General features: G+C 39.6%; 1 protein-coding gene across 1 annotated transcript; it reads left to right on the top strand.

The window, feature by feature from the left end:
• The first annotated feature begins 1,818 nt into the window (after positions 1 to 1,818).
• Positions 1,819 to 14,059, top strand: LOC122985485 (transcription factor 12-like). Its single transcript, XM_044356188.1, has 13 exons — positions 1,819 to 2,021; positions 4,408 to 4,507; positions 6,068 to 6,210; positions 6,311 to 6,434; positions 6,535 to 6,605; positions 6,988 to 7,084; positions 7,197 to 7,270; positions 8,117 to 8,293; positions 9,095 to 9,212; positions 9,348 to 9,504; positions 11,576 to 11,805; positions 12,834 to 13,002; positions 13,298 to 14,059. Exons 1-12 carry the CDS (start codon positions 1,953 to 1,955, stop codon positions 12,974 to 12,976), a joined length of 1,503 nt encoding a protein of 500 aa, XP_044212123.1. The 5' UTR covers positions 1,819 to 1,952; the 3' UTR covers positions 12,977 to 13,002; positions 13,298 to 14,059.
• Positions 14,060 to 15,289: the final 1,230 nt, after the last annotated feature.

Here is a 15,289-nt window from a genome sequence, read left to right on the forward strand (position 1 = left end):
ATAATCGCACTCCTGACAAGACTGCAATTAACTAAGATTGATGCAAAGTTCAGGGTTAAGGGACAGTATATATTTGCTCTTGGATCATTTACCCAAGATGCATGTGTGTATGCGTGCTTAGTGTGTCAGATAGGAGAACTGAACTCTGTCAGTGGAAAAGGTCACTCAGTAGCTGCTGGTGTTCCTGGAATTATTTGTAAAAAGAAAAAAAAAATCCTTAATTTAGTTTTTTGCATTTTTGGTTTTTGAGAGCATTTTCTCATTATAACCTTTTTTAACTAATGAAAAAAACAATCTTAGGATGCTTTTTTCACCGAAAAAGAGAGAGAGAAAGAAAAATCTACAAATGATTGTTCTGATGAAGATGAAGAGACTGACCTCCTAACCCAGTTAACACTAGCGTGGATAGTCAGGATTAAACCCTGACTTTAAGGAAACTGTGCAGACGGCACAGTTCACCTTCAGAGCAGTTGATGTCTGCATTTTCAGTTTGTAGCTTCTTCCCACAGTGAAAACTATAGTTAATAAACTATAGTTAATAAATAAATAGCAACAGTTCTCTTATTTTTGTAATGGATGGTCCTTTAAAAACCAAAAAACCGCGATTCCAAAAAAGATATAAACAAATACATAATGACAATATATAATAAGAGTAATACAGTTGGCAGCCACAGCAAACACTGAAATAAGAATAGATGTTATGGAAAGATTCCAGCGCATGCTCTGCCCCCTGTGGCTCGAGTACAAACACAGGCGGGTCAGTGAGACAATGTGTTCAACATAAAGACTTAGTGGGAATTATTTGATTGGATTCTTGTAATTTAAATGCCTTGCCAGGACAGTGCGCCACACTGCGGGTCTGTGCATCACGCCAACTGAGTGACCGCAGTGTTTTTTTTTTCCCTCACTAGTGATTCTTTTTATGTATGACATACAAGAGAGAGTGCACAAAACAGCAGGTCAGCTCCTTGTAGTGTTTATACATCCTCCATTCTGACTGCTGAAGAATTTCAAGACATTTTAACGTAAATAGTTTAAGTAGATGACTCTCCAATACTAGAGTCATGAGTCTGAGTGGTTCATTACATGCAGTAGGTCAGTGTAAGTTTCAAACAATCAGCCAAAGAGAAGAAGACAGGGGATTTTTACTTTACGCAGCAGGTCTGACTGTTAAACTGTTATTCATTAGCAGGTCAGACAGACTACTGTATAAATAACCTTTAACCCAGCCGCTGGAGTAGCTTTCCATGCCACACGTGCCTACAAAGTAAGACTTGGTTCTATTTGTAAATGTGGGTCAGACAGGGGTGTGGTATGCTCTGTTTACTGGAAACCTCTACCTGTCTAACAAGAGATAATCTTTATGCCGTCACTACTCCTCTCTGGTCCTCAGGAGGGCTTTCTGGGCTTGCTTGTCTATGATTTTACACTGATGATACAGGAATAGATACCTGATACCTGAGCAATAAAAATATACAGCCCACACTGATAGTGGCTCTCTTTGCTCTGGTGTGGTCAAGGTGAGAGCGTTTGGAGATGTGCGAGAGGGGAATTCCCTGATTAGTACGAGTGTCAGTTATTTTCATGATGACATTTTTGCAAAAGCAGGCTCCTTAACAGTCAACACACAGGAAACACTAAACACTACAACCAAACTGTGTTCATTTTCTTAATAGAATTCTCTCTAATAAAAAAAAAAAGGATGCTCATAATATCCTGGACCAGGCATGAACTACAGTAATAGCATCAACCCTTGGCCACCCCTCCCTGCCGTCTGGAATGGTCCAGCCCTTATTTGCATAAGTTGTCTGCGGGTAGCTGCATGACCAGCAGGGGTAGGTTAGGGGAAGGAGTGCATGTGGACTATATACACATGAGTAGAGAGACGGACTGACGAGCTGTGTGTGGGCTGTATTGTGAGCCTGGAGTCTTGCACTGAACCAGACAGAGTTATGTACTGCGCTCATCCTGTCTCTGGAACAGGCAACAACTCATTGATGTATTGCTACAACATGAAACCAGTGAGTATATGTCTTATGTTTGTCTTATTTCATTTTCCAGAGGAGATATGACACTGTCACAGCGTGTTTGCTGCTGCTGCTGCTCAGATGTTCTGTTTGCTTGTTGACTTATGTAATTCATCAAGAGTTTCCAGCTTTATGTGTTCACAGTGGTTGAACAATGTGTTCTCTGACAGATATGTGATCCAAACATTTTCACTAGTAGGTAAATGCATTTACATGTGCAACCTGTGTTAAAGTTAGGAGTATTATCATTTAACATTGTCTTATTTGGATTTCCCTGTAGTGGGACACTTTTAGAGGTGGTGGGAAATATTTTTTACTCTGAAAAAGAATATTTATTTTTATGTGTGTTATGTTATGTGTGTGTGTGTGTGTGTGTGTGTGTGTGTGTGTGTGTGTGTGTGTGAATGAGAGGCAGAGGATAAGAGAGTTTTGAAGGTGTCATGTCTTTAGTTTGTACCGAATGTGTCACTGTCAATGCTTTAATGAGCTGTGTACATGTTTCTATCTCTTAACTTTTGGTTTATACAAGAACTGATGCTGATATGTGAAAAATGCTTCTGTAATCTGCCCATTCGTCACTTGTTTGTTTGTTAAAGGGATCCCCATCAACTGCTGCATCTCAACTGCAATTTTTCATGGGATTTCACACATGAAGTCAACATTGTGTCAACCCAAATTACAACTCACCATGCATGACACCCGCAATAATGTTAGCATCCAGTTAGTTAACACTATAACGCCTCACTTGTGGTTTTTATGTTGTTTAAAATGCACCGGGGAGACTTGTGCTTCCTGTTGGCTGAGCACCATGTAGTCAAGCCTAGCAGCAGAAAACATCTTGACATGAAGCAGATTGCTGCTATTTCTATTTGATTTAACCCCGCTATGTTGGAGCAGTCCCTCCACCACTGCAGCCATTATCAAAGGCAGCTTTGATCTCTGTGAGACTAACCATATCCAGACATCGTGGATCACAGAGGCAGAAAATTGGTTGCATGTGGCTGGAGTTGGCCATGGTGGAGCACAGCATAGGCCCTGAATAGCAAGTTGATATTTCACTGATCTAGCATGATAAAGCTGTATGTTTTTACAGTGGAGGAAAATAGCTTACCTGTTTGTCCTTTGTGTGCAAGTTTATATGTTTTTGAGATTAAAATAACTTTGGAAATGTGTCTGATAGATTCACAAAAAAAGGATACTCACCCATAAATGATTCTTTCAAGTATATGGTAGTTTTTATTTTTAAATAGCATTCAAATTCTCTCTTATTTGTAGTCTTTTATTTGCTGAAAAAAAGTTTCTTATCATTTGTGATGCCATGATTGATGGTTCCTAAATCAATGCTATGCTAAAAGAGGATGCCATGGTGACGGCCCCTCTCCAGCGGGGGCCAGAGAGGGCGTGCTGGGGCGGGGGTGTGACCATTATTAACGGGTCGCCTGCTATGCTGATGGTAAGGAGGACAATTGGCTTTATCCTCCGCCATATGCTGCCCATGGCGGCTCAGACGGGCCCAGTGTCGGCAGGGGCTCCTCTGTTTGGCCTAGCCCACAATCACCATGGGACTCATGCCAGCCAGGGTCACGGCTGTGTGTGTGTGTGTGTGTGTGTGTGTGCTTAAGTGTGTATGTCTTTGTGTGTATGTGTGCTTATGTGAGTGTGCTTGCATGAGCATACTCAAGAGAGTCTTTAATAGCCTGCTTTACAGAACTTGTCGTCCGGGTAACTGACACCCCATTGATGCTGCGCAGGGAGGTTTATTTTCATTTCCTGGGGCACATCAAAGCAATCGAGGGAGGTGCAGGTGCAGCCCAGACCTCTTGGTGTGTTTGAGTGAGTGAGCATGTGTTGGTGTGTTTTGTGTGCATATGTGCACTTTGTAGGACTGCGCTTTACAATCATAAGAAAAAGAGCACATTAGGGGAAGGTACCTTTAGTTTAATTCTTAGATTTGTTTACTATTTACAATAAATCATCTCTCATACCAAATCTGACCTATTAGGTTGAGACTCAGTTCTGTGGTTTCTTTCTGAGGACAAAGCATGAGGAGGCCTGTTATTCAATTTTATTTGAGAGGGAATTGTATCCCAGTCTTCTGAAGCCAGCAGAACCTGATCATGATTAGGGCAGGGATTTCTCATGGTGAATGGTTCCTAAATCCGGATGAGGAGGTGCATGGATCTGCAGCTTATGGATTATCGCAATAGCTCTAAGTGTGCATCAGCGCTCTGCTTTGTTTTCATAATGCTGTTGCTTCAGCAGCTCGCGCTCACAGTATTCACGCGTTTGTGTCAGTAAGATCGGTTTGAGTGATACGTAGGGGAAGGAAAGTCATTGTTTGATGTACATTATTTTATAGTTGAACCTTATTTTCCAACAGGTTTATGGGCAGTCTCCCAGTAATGACGACATCAACCAGAACACATCCTCACACCCATCCAACAAGCCCCCCAGCAATGTGTTTGCAAGCACATTCTTTGGTAAGCTCAAACCATCCAAAATGAACATGATTATCTATGACCATGCAGACAGTCACTTTGATAAGAACATTTTGTCTGCAAACCCCTTAGTAGGGTGTTGCCCCAAGGACATTTACTACTATGAGTTTTATGGTATATCACAACAGTTATCAAGTTCAAGTTTAATCAAACAACCTCACCCTGTGAGCACACCAATAACCTTTGAAGCTTTGCCAGCTTAGATTTCTAAATGAACAATAACGAAATGTTCTGAACTCATGTCTCTCTCTGTTGGCCTTTTCTTAGTGTATGCTCAAGGTCCAGGGTTCAATTTATTCATCCATAAAATCATGTAAATTACAATTCTCCCAACTTAATCAAACAATTCTGATTACAGGACATAAGAAATAAACACCACACCATTTGAACACCAATAAAAAAATAGTAATAATTAAAAGAACAACAAAAAGAACTTTATTCCCCATTAAAAACTGTCACACTTGTGGGTGCTTTGAGCCAAATGCTAATGTTAGCATGCTAACACATTCATAGTAACAATGCTAACATGCTAATGTTAAAGGACCAGTGTGTAAGATTTAGTGGCATTTAGTGGAACAGACTTGGCAGAAATGGAATATAATATTCGCAAGTATATTTTCATTAGTGTATAATCCCCTGAAAATAAGAACCGTTGTGTTTTTGTTACCTTAGAGTGAGCCCTTTATATTTACATACGGAGCCCGCCATGTTGTACCGCCATGTATCTACAGTAGCCCAGAATGGACAAACCAAACACTGGCTCTAGAGAGGGCCTTTCACGTTTTTTGTGAGTTTCGCGGCCACCGTAGATTCTCCTACATGCTGGGAAAGGGGAGGTGAGGTGTATCTGCAACCTCACTGCTAGATGCCACTAAATCCTACACACTGGTCCTTTAAGCAGGCATAATGCTTACCTTGTAAACTAGGTTATCATGTTAGTATTTGCTAATTAGCACTTAGCACAAAGTACACATGAGGCTGATGGGAATGTGATTAGTAGTAGATTAGTATTTAGCCATAAACTGAAGTATTGGACAAATTAAAAATGCAACCTGAAGATGGCGCTAGATGAAAAGTCACTAAAGTCATAGTTTTGGAAATGTACTTTTGTAATAAATTTTGTACTAATCTATTAAATAGTTGTTGAGATATTTCAGTCATGGGGGTAAAATAACCAATCAAACAACAGCATAAAAAAGTAGAAGTAATCTTATATTAAAATTAGAGTTCATGTCTCATATTTAAAAACTGGGCACGTCCAACGATTCTCTGAGCTCAGATAAACATTTCCACATCATTTATATTAAGAAACAATACCACAGTGTTTCAGCAACATTGTCCAGCTTGTTCAGGTGATTATGAAGCTAATGTAGCTCTCAAAATGAAGATGAGGAAAAAATAGTGTTTGTAAAGTGATAAATATGAGCTTTAGTTCAACCAGTGAAATTGTTTCCATAGAGGCTGCTATAGAGCTTAATGGCTGGACTGACTGCTTGAGATGCTGTTCCAGTGCAGACTATAACATACTGTTATCCATTTTAGAGGGAACGAGCAATTCACCCGACATCTGGAATGCTGTAAATGGGCTGAACCAGCAGGGCTATGAAGGTGCACTGGGAGCAGCCACAACCCACCAAACACAGCCGGGGAGCTACAGCAGCCTGCAGCCACCACACAGTCACCTGGTGAGATTTACCACCAGGACCTTAGAAGTTGACAACGTAGCACTTTTTTTTTTTTTTTCAAACCCCTGTGGATTTAACTGTATGTTTGTTTACTGCTCAGGACTACTCCCCACATTCAGTGATGGCTGCAGATATGAACCGAGGTCTCCCACCTATGTCCACTTTTCACCGCAACAACACAGCATCACACACTCCGTCGATCAACACGTCAGAGAACTCCACAGGTGAGGAAATGGATAAATATTCTTCACTGTTTATTTGAGCTGAATTTTATTTTTCTGCTCTTTACTGTTATATTTTATTGAAATGTTTTTTTTTTCTCAGTCTCAGGGAGCCAGAGAAATGTGTCAGGAGGTTCACAGACAGGTGATACCCTGGGAAAGGCTCTAGCCTCTGTAAGTATGCACAACCTCACTCCCATTAGACCAGCACATCTATGCTCTGTTATGTTCGAAAAGTCAAACCAGGGCATAAAACCAAGCCCTGAGAGCCCCAGAGGTATATTGCAAAAGGGAAATAGTTGTTCTTCCCTGCCAGTAACAGGCTAGTGCATATTAACAAAGGGCTACTCTCACGCTTCTGGACTTTTTATTGGCTGCTGACTAGTAAAATGACCAGAATTGATGTGTTTAGTTCAGATTACAAGCCCGTTCCAAAGGCTGTGGCAGCAGCTGTAAAACCCTACACAGAAATGACAAGTTGTGCCTTTAAAATGATCCATGCCTTAGTCCCACTCCTCCCCCTTCTCTCTCTCTCTCTCTCCATGTCTGCTGCTAGATTTATTCCCCCGATCACACCAGCAGCAGCTTCCCCTCCAGCTCGTCCACACCGGTCAGGTCTCCGTCCCCACTGCCGAATGCCGCTGAACCCACAGGTAAACTGGAGTAACACGAGGACCTATAGGTGCTGCTCTGAGTGAAAAGATTTTTTTTTTTTGTGTATGTCAATCCCTTCATGGTCTATTTCTGTTGCTGTCTTATTCCTAGGTACTAACATGTGGCCCCGGAGTTCAGTACAGGCACCAGTCTCACCACATTATGAGTCTTCCCTCATATCACTGGTAAAGACCTCCCTGAAGTTTATTTTATTTATTATGTTATTTAGAGATAACAGATGGATGGATGGACATACAAAGAGATGATAGATTAAACTCATGATAGACAATGTAAGGGTTATAAAGACATGTAGAATATATTTAAATATTTACACCTCTCTCATATCTGTACTGTCAATATGACGCTACCGCTAGCACACCACAAATCACCATTTAGCTCAGCATAAAGATGAGAAACACAAGAAAACAGCTAGCCTGTTAAAAGGAAATCACAATCTGCCAACCAGCACCTCTAAATCTCACTAATTAACACGTTATACCCTGATTGTTTAATCTGTACAAAAAAAACATAAACAAAATGTAAACATTACAAGTTGTGATTTTACAGGGTTTTATGTGCAGCACAATTTCTGGACGGGTGCAGGGACTTCCTGGAGTTTCCACTGGAAGTTCCTGTGCCAGGCCAAAAAATAGAGCCAGGCTAGCTACTTCCAGTCTTTATGCTAAGCTAAGCTAACCAGCTGGTGGCTGTAATGTTATAGTTAATGTACATGTGTGGTATCGAGATTCTCATCTAACTCTCAGCAGCAAAACAAATTAGTGCATTTCCCAAAATGTCTATTATTTTATGAATTTGAGAAAAAATGTGACCATAGATTGAACTTAGACTGTTTTTACAAAACTAAGCTCAAACAACTACAGTTTTGTTTTGTTTTTTAAAAGAATGAAGTCTATGATTTGTAAAACATAAGATCATATTCATCTTAATGAATGCTGAAAACTGTCTCAGGATTATCCTGAAGTCCAATAGAAACCTAACAATTCTAACTTTTTGTCTCTTGGTGTTTTCAGTCTCAGGTGGAGGACCGTCTGGACAGATTGGACGATGTGATCCATGTCTTAAGGAACCACGCTGTCGGCCCCACAGCCTGCCTGCCCTCTGACATCCACGGCCTGCTGAACCAGACCCACCACGGCCACCCAGGCTCCGCCAGCACTCTACCACTCACCTGTCACACTCCAGCCATGGTTAACAACTATTACTTTGAAGTATTTAAGGATAGGAAGGACAGGACAGGGCAGTGTGTGTGGAAATACCATGTTGTATGTGTGTGTGTGTCTGCTGGTATTCAGTTTCAGGAATTTTCCACTCGCTATGTCTGCATGTTTTCCTCATGTAAAGGTTGTTGTCCTTGAAATAGGAAACTGAGCACAATGGGAGAGAGTGGTGACGTGTCGGCCTTGTATGGAAAGCGTACAGTATGTGCAGACTCTAATTCCACCGTGGGGTGATGGGGGACGCCTGCATCGTGCACTCCCATTCCTGCATGTTTCCCTTTCAGCAGACCAGGGGATTTTAGCCCAGCTGGAGTGGAAGTATATGCAGGGGAAACGGGTTTTTAGTCTAATCCTTTGGGGGGAGGAGGGGTGGGGGGTATTAAATTCTATCACTTTTATTTTTCCAAATGATGTGTCGGTTAGAAGTGAATCATTCCTGAAGAGAATTAGGGGTATGTTTAGGGAGTATATAGTAGTTTTAAGGGAAGGATTAAGATGGTCTGAGATTAAATTAATTCTGTAGAGCGAGCGATCTACCCAGGGTGACGTCGGAAACCAGAGGGCAGATGTTGGTTATGTGATTTATTTGTTATTCGTTGATCTAAGAGTTGTATACTGTATATGAGTAAGCCGGGCTCGCCGTCTTAGAAGATTTACGAAGCCGCAGCATCATTTAACTTAAAGATTTCTTATATGCTGAAGGCTGAACTGTAGAGGTATGAATGCATGGATATTGCCCTTATCTCATCCTCTTCTTTGTGTGTCATAAAGGTTGAAGCTGTCACTATGAACAACAACCACCCAGCCTTCCAGAGCCGCACACAAAATGGCCACCCGTACCCGGTCAGACAGAGGGCCACGCTTCAGCCAATCCAGGCAGGAGGCAGAGGCAAGTCCATCACTGATTTTGTATATTTTGCCGACTTAATCTGAATTTAATTTATAGCTATGAACGATCAAGAGGTGTCACAATTCATAACTGTTGCAGCTTTAAAATGTTGTGTTATTTGTGCCCCCCCAACAGGAGGTTTGGGAGTTCAGGGTAATCTGGAGCTGAAGATGGAAAGCGTGGGGGAGAGAGAAGAGATGATGCACACCAATCACAGCCACAGCTCTGACAGCCAGAGATCAGATGAGGAGAGCGAACACAAAACACAAGGAGAAAACAGCTCCAGGAACAGGTAAACACACTCACTGCTTTCATATTTTCATCTGAAAAAAATTCACTTTTTCAGGAAAAAAATATTTTGGTGTGTAAAACCAGCTGCTGAGTGTGACTGTCAAAGAAAAACTATATGAGACGCATTGTGCTGAATAAGCAGAATCAGGCCTTTGTGCTGAAACTTTTGTGGTGTGCATGATAAATAATCTACAAAAAACATTACCGAAGTAACATTTATAGGTAGTTTTTACAGAATCATGCACTTAAATATCAAATGCGATTATCAGTAGATTTCGAAATATAAGCCCCTCACTCAAAAGCAAGTAGTAGAGCCGTCTTGTGATTCAGTTTTACTCATTTAAAATACTGTCAAACCTCCTGCTGTGAAGGACAGCTGTGTCCAGGCAAGCCTATTTAGCTGTCTCATTTTTCTTCTTCATGTTGCATTAAGTTGCAGTGAATTAAATGAGGAAAGAAAGAGGAATAAGAACAGCTGCTCAGACATACAGTACATGGTAAACACATAAATGGTGGAAAGGTGTACTTACTGGTAGTGGGTTTATCAAAAAAAAAAAATCCTAAAACACAAGAAGCTCATTTGTATCCTACCAAAGTTAATTTTGTATTACTAAACATTTACCACTGTCCTCAAATCCTCAGAAGCAAAATTTCCTGCACTTCTATTATTTGTGACAAAAAAATGATAATTAATCAACAAAGATATAGATGGTTTTTCAGGTTTATAAACCTGGTTTATGAATATACAGTGTATATAGTGCATCTTGATCTACATCTCCAGTGAACCTCACAGATGAGCCTGTATGTCTGGTGTCTTTAGTCTCAGAGGTCACTTCAGGCCAAACCTCATCATGATATCCGAGTGCATGTTTTCGTAATGTCTAGTTGAGTGATACTGTTGCTGACATATATGGATGACCTGCAGCAATGATTTTTCTTGTGAACGTTTTTTTAACATATTTTTTTAATTAAAACTCGATGAGACAATGATAGAAAGGAAAACAATTGTTAAAATGTAACACAAACTTCTTTCTTTCTTGACTATGAAGAGTTGTCTGTGTTAGAATAATAGTCGGGGGCTCGTACAGTATGAACTTTGAAGCAAGTTTTGGTTGCTGTAATCATTCCTCTGGTCAAGACTGGCCATTAAAGATCCCCAATGAAAAATATGCTTCTAATGTAAGTGATGGGGTACAAAATCCATGGTCCTTGTTCTGTGCAAAAATATAACATTATGCACAATTACAATATGAAAAAAACTCCATTACAAGTAAAAGTCCTGCATTCAAAATCTTACCTCTTACTAAGTAGACGTGTAGAAGTAGAAAAATGTACTTAAACTATCAAAAGTAAAAGTGGGTTATGCAGAGAAATGGCCTCTGAGAATATTATAGTATTTTATATCATTATTATTCATTATTATTATGGATGCATTAAACTGTAAGTAGTGTTTTAGTGTTGTAGTTGGTTGGGTGGAGCTAATTTTATTTACTTTTTATGGTGTCGGAGACATTGCAATATTTCATCCTGAAATGTAGTGAAGTGAAAATATGAAGTAGCACAAAACGTAAATACTCAAGTAAGTACAGTATTCAAGTGCATCAAAATTCTACTACAGTTAAGTACATTTGGTTAAGTGCAGTACTTACCAAATGTACTTAGTTTCTTTGCACCACTCACTACTACAAATGGATATATATTTTGAAAGTTAGCTCTTACAGTAAAAACATAAGCTCTAAGGGGTTACTGATCAACTTATAAATGCGTGACTGAGTACATGAGCCTGCTGTAAATGTACCATTTAAACCCTTTTCACAGAACTAATGAGAGTGTATCAGATGACCTCAGGAGACACAGTAACATGATATCAGCTCAGTGGCCAGCAGAGGGCATAGAAATCCACAGTATAACTCAACACAGTCCTCTTATATGTGTGTGTGATCCACTGAAGCTTTGACATGGATGAGCTTTAAAATCAATTTTTAAAAACAAATCTGGAATTTTAATAAATTCAGACAAAACATTTATGAGCATCCTCACCAATGTTTTCTCATACTTTGTTGATATTGAAGTATCCACGAGGATGAGGACCTGAGCCCGGAGCAGAAGGCCGAACGTGAGCGTGACAGGAGGATGGCCAACAACGCCCGGGAACGTCTGCGCGTGCGGGACATCAACGAGGCCTTTAAGGAGCTGGGTCACATGTGTCAGCTGCACCTGAAGAGCGAGAAGCCGCAGACCAAGCTGTTGGTGCTGCACCAGGCCGTGGCGGTGATCCTCAGCCTGGAGCAACAAGTCAGAGGTCAGTGCTGCAGGCTGAGCTGTGCAGGAGATGCTGCAGGTCAAATAAGAAAAAGAAGGAGTGAAAATGAATTATAGACTGTGACAATAAGATAGAGACCTTCAACTAGTGGTTAAGAGCTAGAATATTTAGTTACAGAATACAAACTTAAGTTTGGCCGACCTGGTCCAGAGAGAAATATTAACATCATATTTATTTATCTATGTTTTTATTTTTTCCTTTTATTTATTTATTTATTTTGCAGAGGTTAAACTTACATTAATTGCTTTTTTTGCACTTGGGTGCAGCACAACAAGCCGTAACATACTATCACCAATATTATCACCAAGATTTTAGCTCACAGATGTCTATTAACACAATAAGTAGACACTGAGCAACATTATCGTTCATTTGGAGTCATGCTTGTGTCCATCTGATGAATGTAGGTCCAACATGTAGGCTCCTTCTAGCCCAGTCTTAGTTTCCTGTACTGTGTTCACCAGCTAGTCTCTTACTTTGACTCTGTGCTGTGTTGTGCAGGGCAGGTATGTACAGTACAGTGGAATTATTTTGTATAAAACGTTGACCTGCTGCAGCTGGAAACTGACGAGAGTAGTGAAAGTGAATCCAAACCAAACCGAAGCAATGAGCTGAAAGACTGAAAGAGGAACTTTTGAGCAAGATGATAATTCTCTGTGTTTTCTATCACTTTGTGTCACATTATTTACATGCAGTCATTTAATACGTTGCTATTATAAAAATGCATTTAGAGTTCTGAGTTTTGCGACTTGTTGATGCATCAAAAAAAAGACACTGTTGTGCACTTAATTCACCATGACAATAATTTGTAATATAGTTTAATAAGAGGATCTAAACTGTAATGTAAAAGTCAACAGCCAAAGCAGAATTCATGTGGTATTTTCCAACAATTATTGTAGAAATACAATAAGTGAGGCTCCAGTACAAAGCAGGGATGGAAATGACTTATATCCACGTTTCAGTTTCTTTATTTAGTCAGACGCTAACCCATTGTTTGTTAAATCCCACAGAGAGGAACCTGAACCCGAAGGCAGCGTGTCTGCGGCGGAGAGAGGAAGAGAAGGCGTCTGCTGTCATGACGGATCCACAGTCCATGCATCTAGCTTTCCATCCCGGTCTGACAGACCCAGCGAACCCCATGGGCCATCTCTGAGCATCTGATAATAACTACAAGTCCAAGTATTTAACAACTCCCATTAAACTCTATAGTTTGATATCAATGAGGAATTTTATGTGTCCAAAATGAGATAGTAAATGATTTTCAGCAAACAGGAGAGTTTAAAAGTATTGTTAAAAAATCTGTTGACAAAATATTAATGCTTCCAAATCATATATATTGACTGGTAAACTTTTATTATGCTTCTTCATATTTGGAATGAAGTCTCCAGAAATGAATTAATAATAACACATCTTCTTATTCAAAAAGTGTTATTTTTGTCATGATCTCTGACATTTCTTTGTCTTTGATGTCCAGATGTTGAGCGAAGAGCATCCTATAGGAGCATCCAGCTGTTCAGGAAGTCCAGCGTTTCTTCTGAATTCGGACCAGAGCGGAGAGAGTCTGACCTCTCTGTTTGTAAAGTGTGATGCAGTTGAACAATCATCTCTTCTCTTCCCACACGGACTTCTAACTTTGTGCCTAAACTTACTCATAACAGACAAATGCATTGTAAGCTGCAGATGTTTTTTTTTTTTTATGTACATATTTTGTATATTTATTGATTATCTTTCTGTACTGAATGGATGAAAACCAGTTGTGGCAAAGTTGTCATCTGCAGTTTCATTTTTGGCAGAGCCAGATATATTTCTGACAGACTTTTACAGTGTATCACTATTTACCATGTACACTCGTGATTTCCACAGAGCTCAGAGGACTGACATTCCCGCATTTGTGTGTTCAGACTACGGATTTCATTTGTCATGTGTGTGTGTGAGTGTGTATGAGTTGTCATGTATGTATGTATGTGTGTGTGTGTGTGTGTGAGTGTGTTGTAGGAGTTTGACCATTCTATGAATGAACAGATCTCCAAGAATGTTCTTTAACGTGTGGGCATCATATACAATATATTGAAGCTGTCCTGTTATTTGTATATTTGTTACAGATTTGTGTTATAGCACTGTTAACAAGAAAACACTTCCTGAAACACTGGTGGACAGAACCAAACACTTCTCAGTCTTATTCCTTCTTCTTCTCAGTGTAATTATCGCTCTCCAGATGTAGTCGCAGCTCTCTAATGGTTCTTTGCATGTTTGAGTTTTTAATAGAACATTTCCTTTTTTTTCTAAGTTATGTAAGTTATCTTTTATACAAATATTGTGAATTTAATAATGTCCGTATTTGCTTTTGTTCACTCTGATTTTACAAAACCCTTTTTGTGCAGTTTTACTAGATGTAGCCACATTTCATGCTCCGAGCAATACGGTATTAACAGAATAATTGATGTCTTGTTTGCTTATCACTCTGCAGAACAAATACTGTAATAAATAATAATCACAAATAATCTGAAATACTCCTATCATAACGTGTACAGTATGTGTACAGTTTCAAGTAGCCTGCAGGCATGTGTCAAAATAATAACGTAGCAATAAATGTCTTTTTTTTTTTTTTTTACAAATAATTTGAGTCTGTCTGTTATATGATTTATTATAGAAGATACAACACACACAAGCACACACCTGCTGTTTATACAGTGTAGTGTAGAGCCAGTAGGTGTCAGTGATTTCATAGATAGATAGATGGATATATCGATAGAGTACAGTATACACACACACACACAACAGTCTTATCAGAGAAGGCTTCATAAAGTTTGTGGTCTATTTACGGCCAGACTTCAGAAACCAGGCACCACACAAAGTTGCAGCCTGATGCAGAATTCACAAAACCTTGACCCCTGAAGGATGAAAAAAAGTATTGGATGAGTCACTTTTCATCATTTATCCCATATAAACATGGTTTTACATTGAGAGACCCACCAGAATCCTTAGTCATCGTTAATAATAACCCATTGATGTTTAATTAATAAAGACAAACCTTTCCTTCTTGGTTTTCCAATATTTCAAGATGAGAGTGTCTCGTTTAGGCTGAACTTTTAAACACCTGGATGAGGTCAAACATCTGCAATAGACTCTTTAAGTAAACATTTATTTGCAGCGTTTAACCCCCTTTATCCCTTTAAAGAACGGGTTCACAATTTGTCAAGTCTGTCAGGTGCCAAAAAGAATATTGAAACATGTTTTTCTTGCCATAATCATTCCTCCTGTTTATACTGGCCATTAGAAGATCCCATTATGCACTTCTAATGTAAGTGATGGAGGCCAAAATCCACAAGCCTCCTTCTGTGCAAAAATGTATTTAAAAGTTTATCTGAAGCTCAGATGAAGCTTCAGTTGCCAAATGAGTCAAATCAAATAGATATCTTTCAACATTACAGTCTTTTTAATGCCAAAGTCCCTCTTTTTGTTACTA

This window comes from Thunnus albacares, chromosome 7 (genome assembly GCF_914725855.1).
Source record: "Thunnus albacares chromosome 7, fThuAlb1.1, whole genome shotgun sequence".
NCBI lineage: Eukaryota > Metazoa > Chordata > Actinopteri > Scombriformes > Scombridae > Thunnus > Thunnus albacares.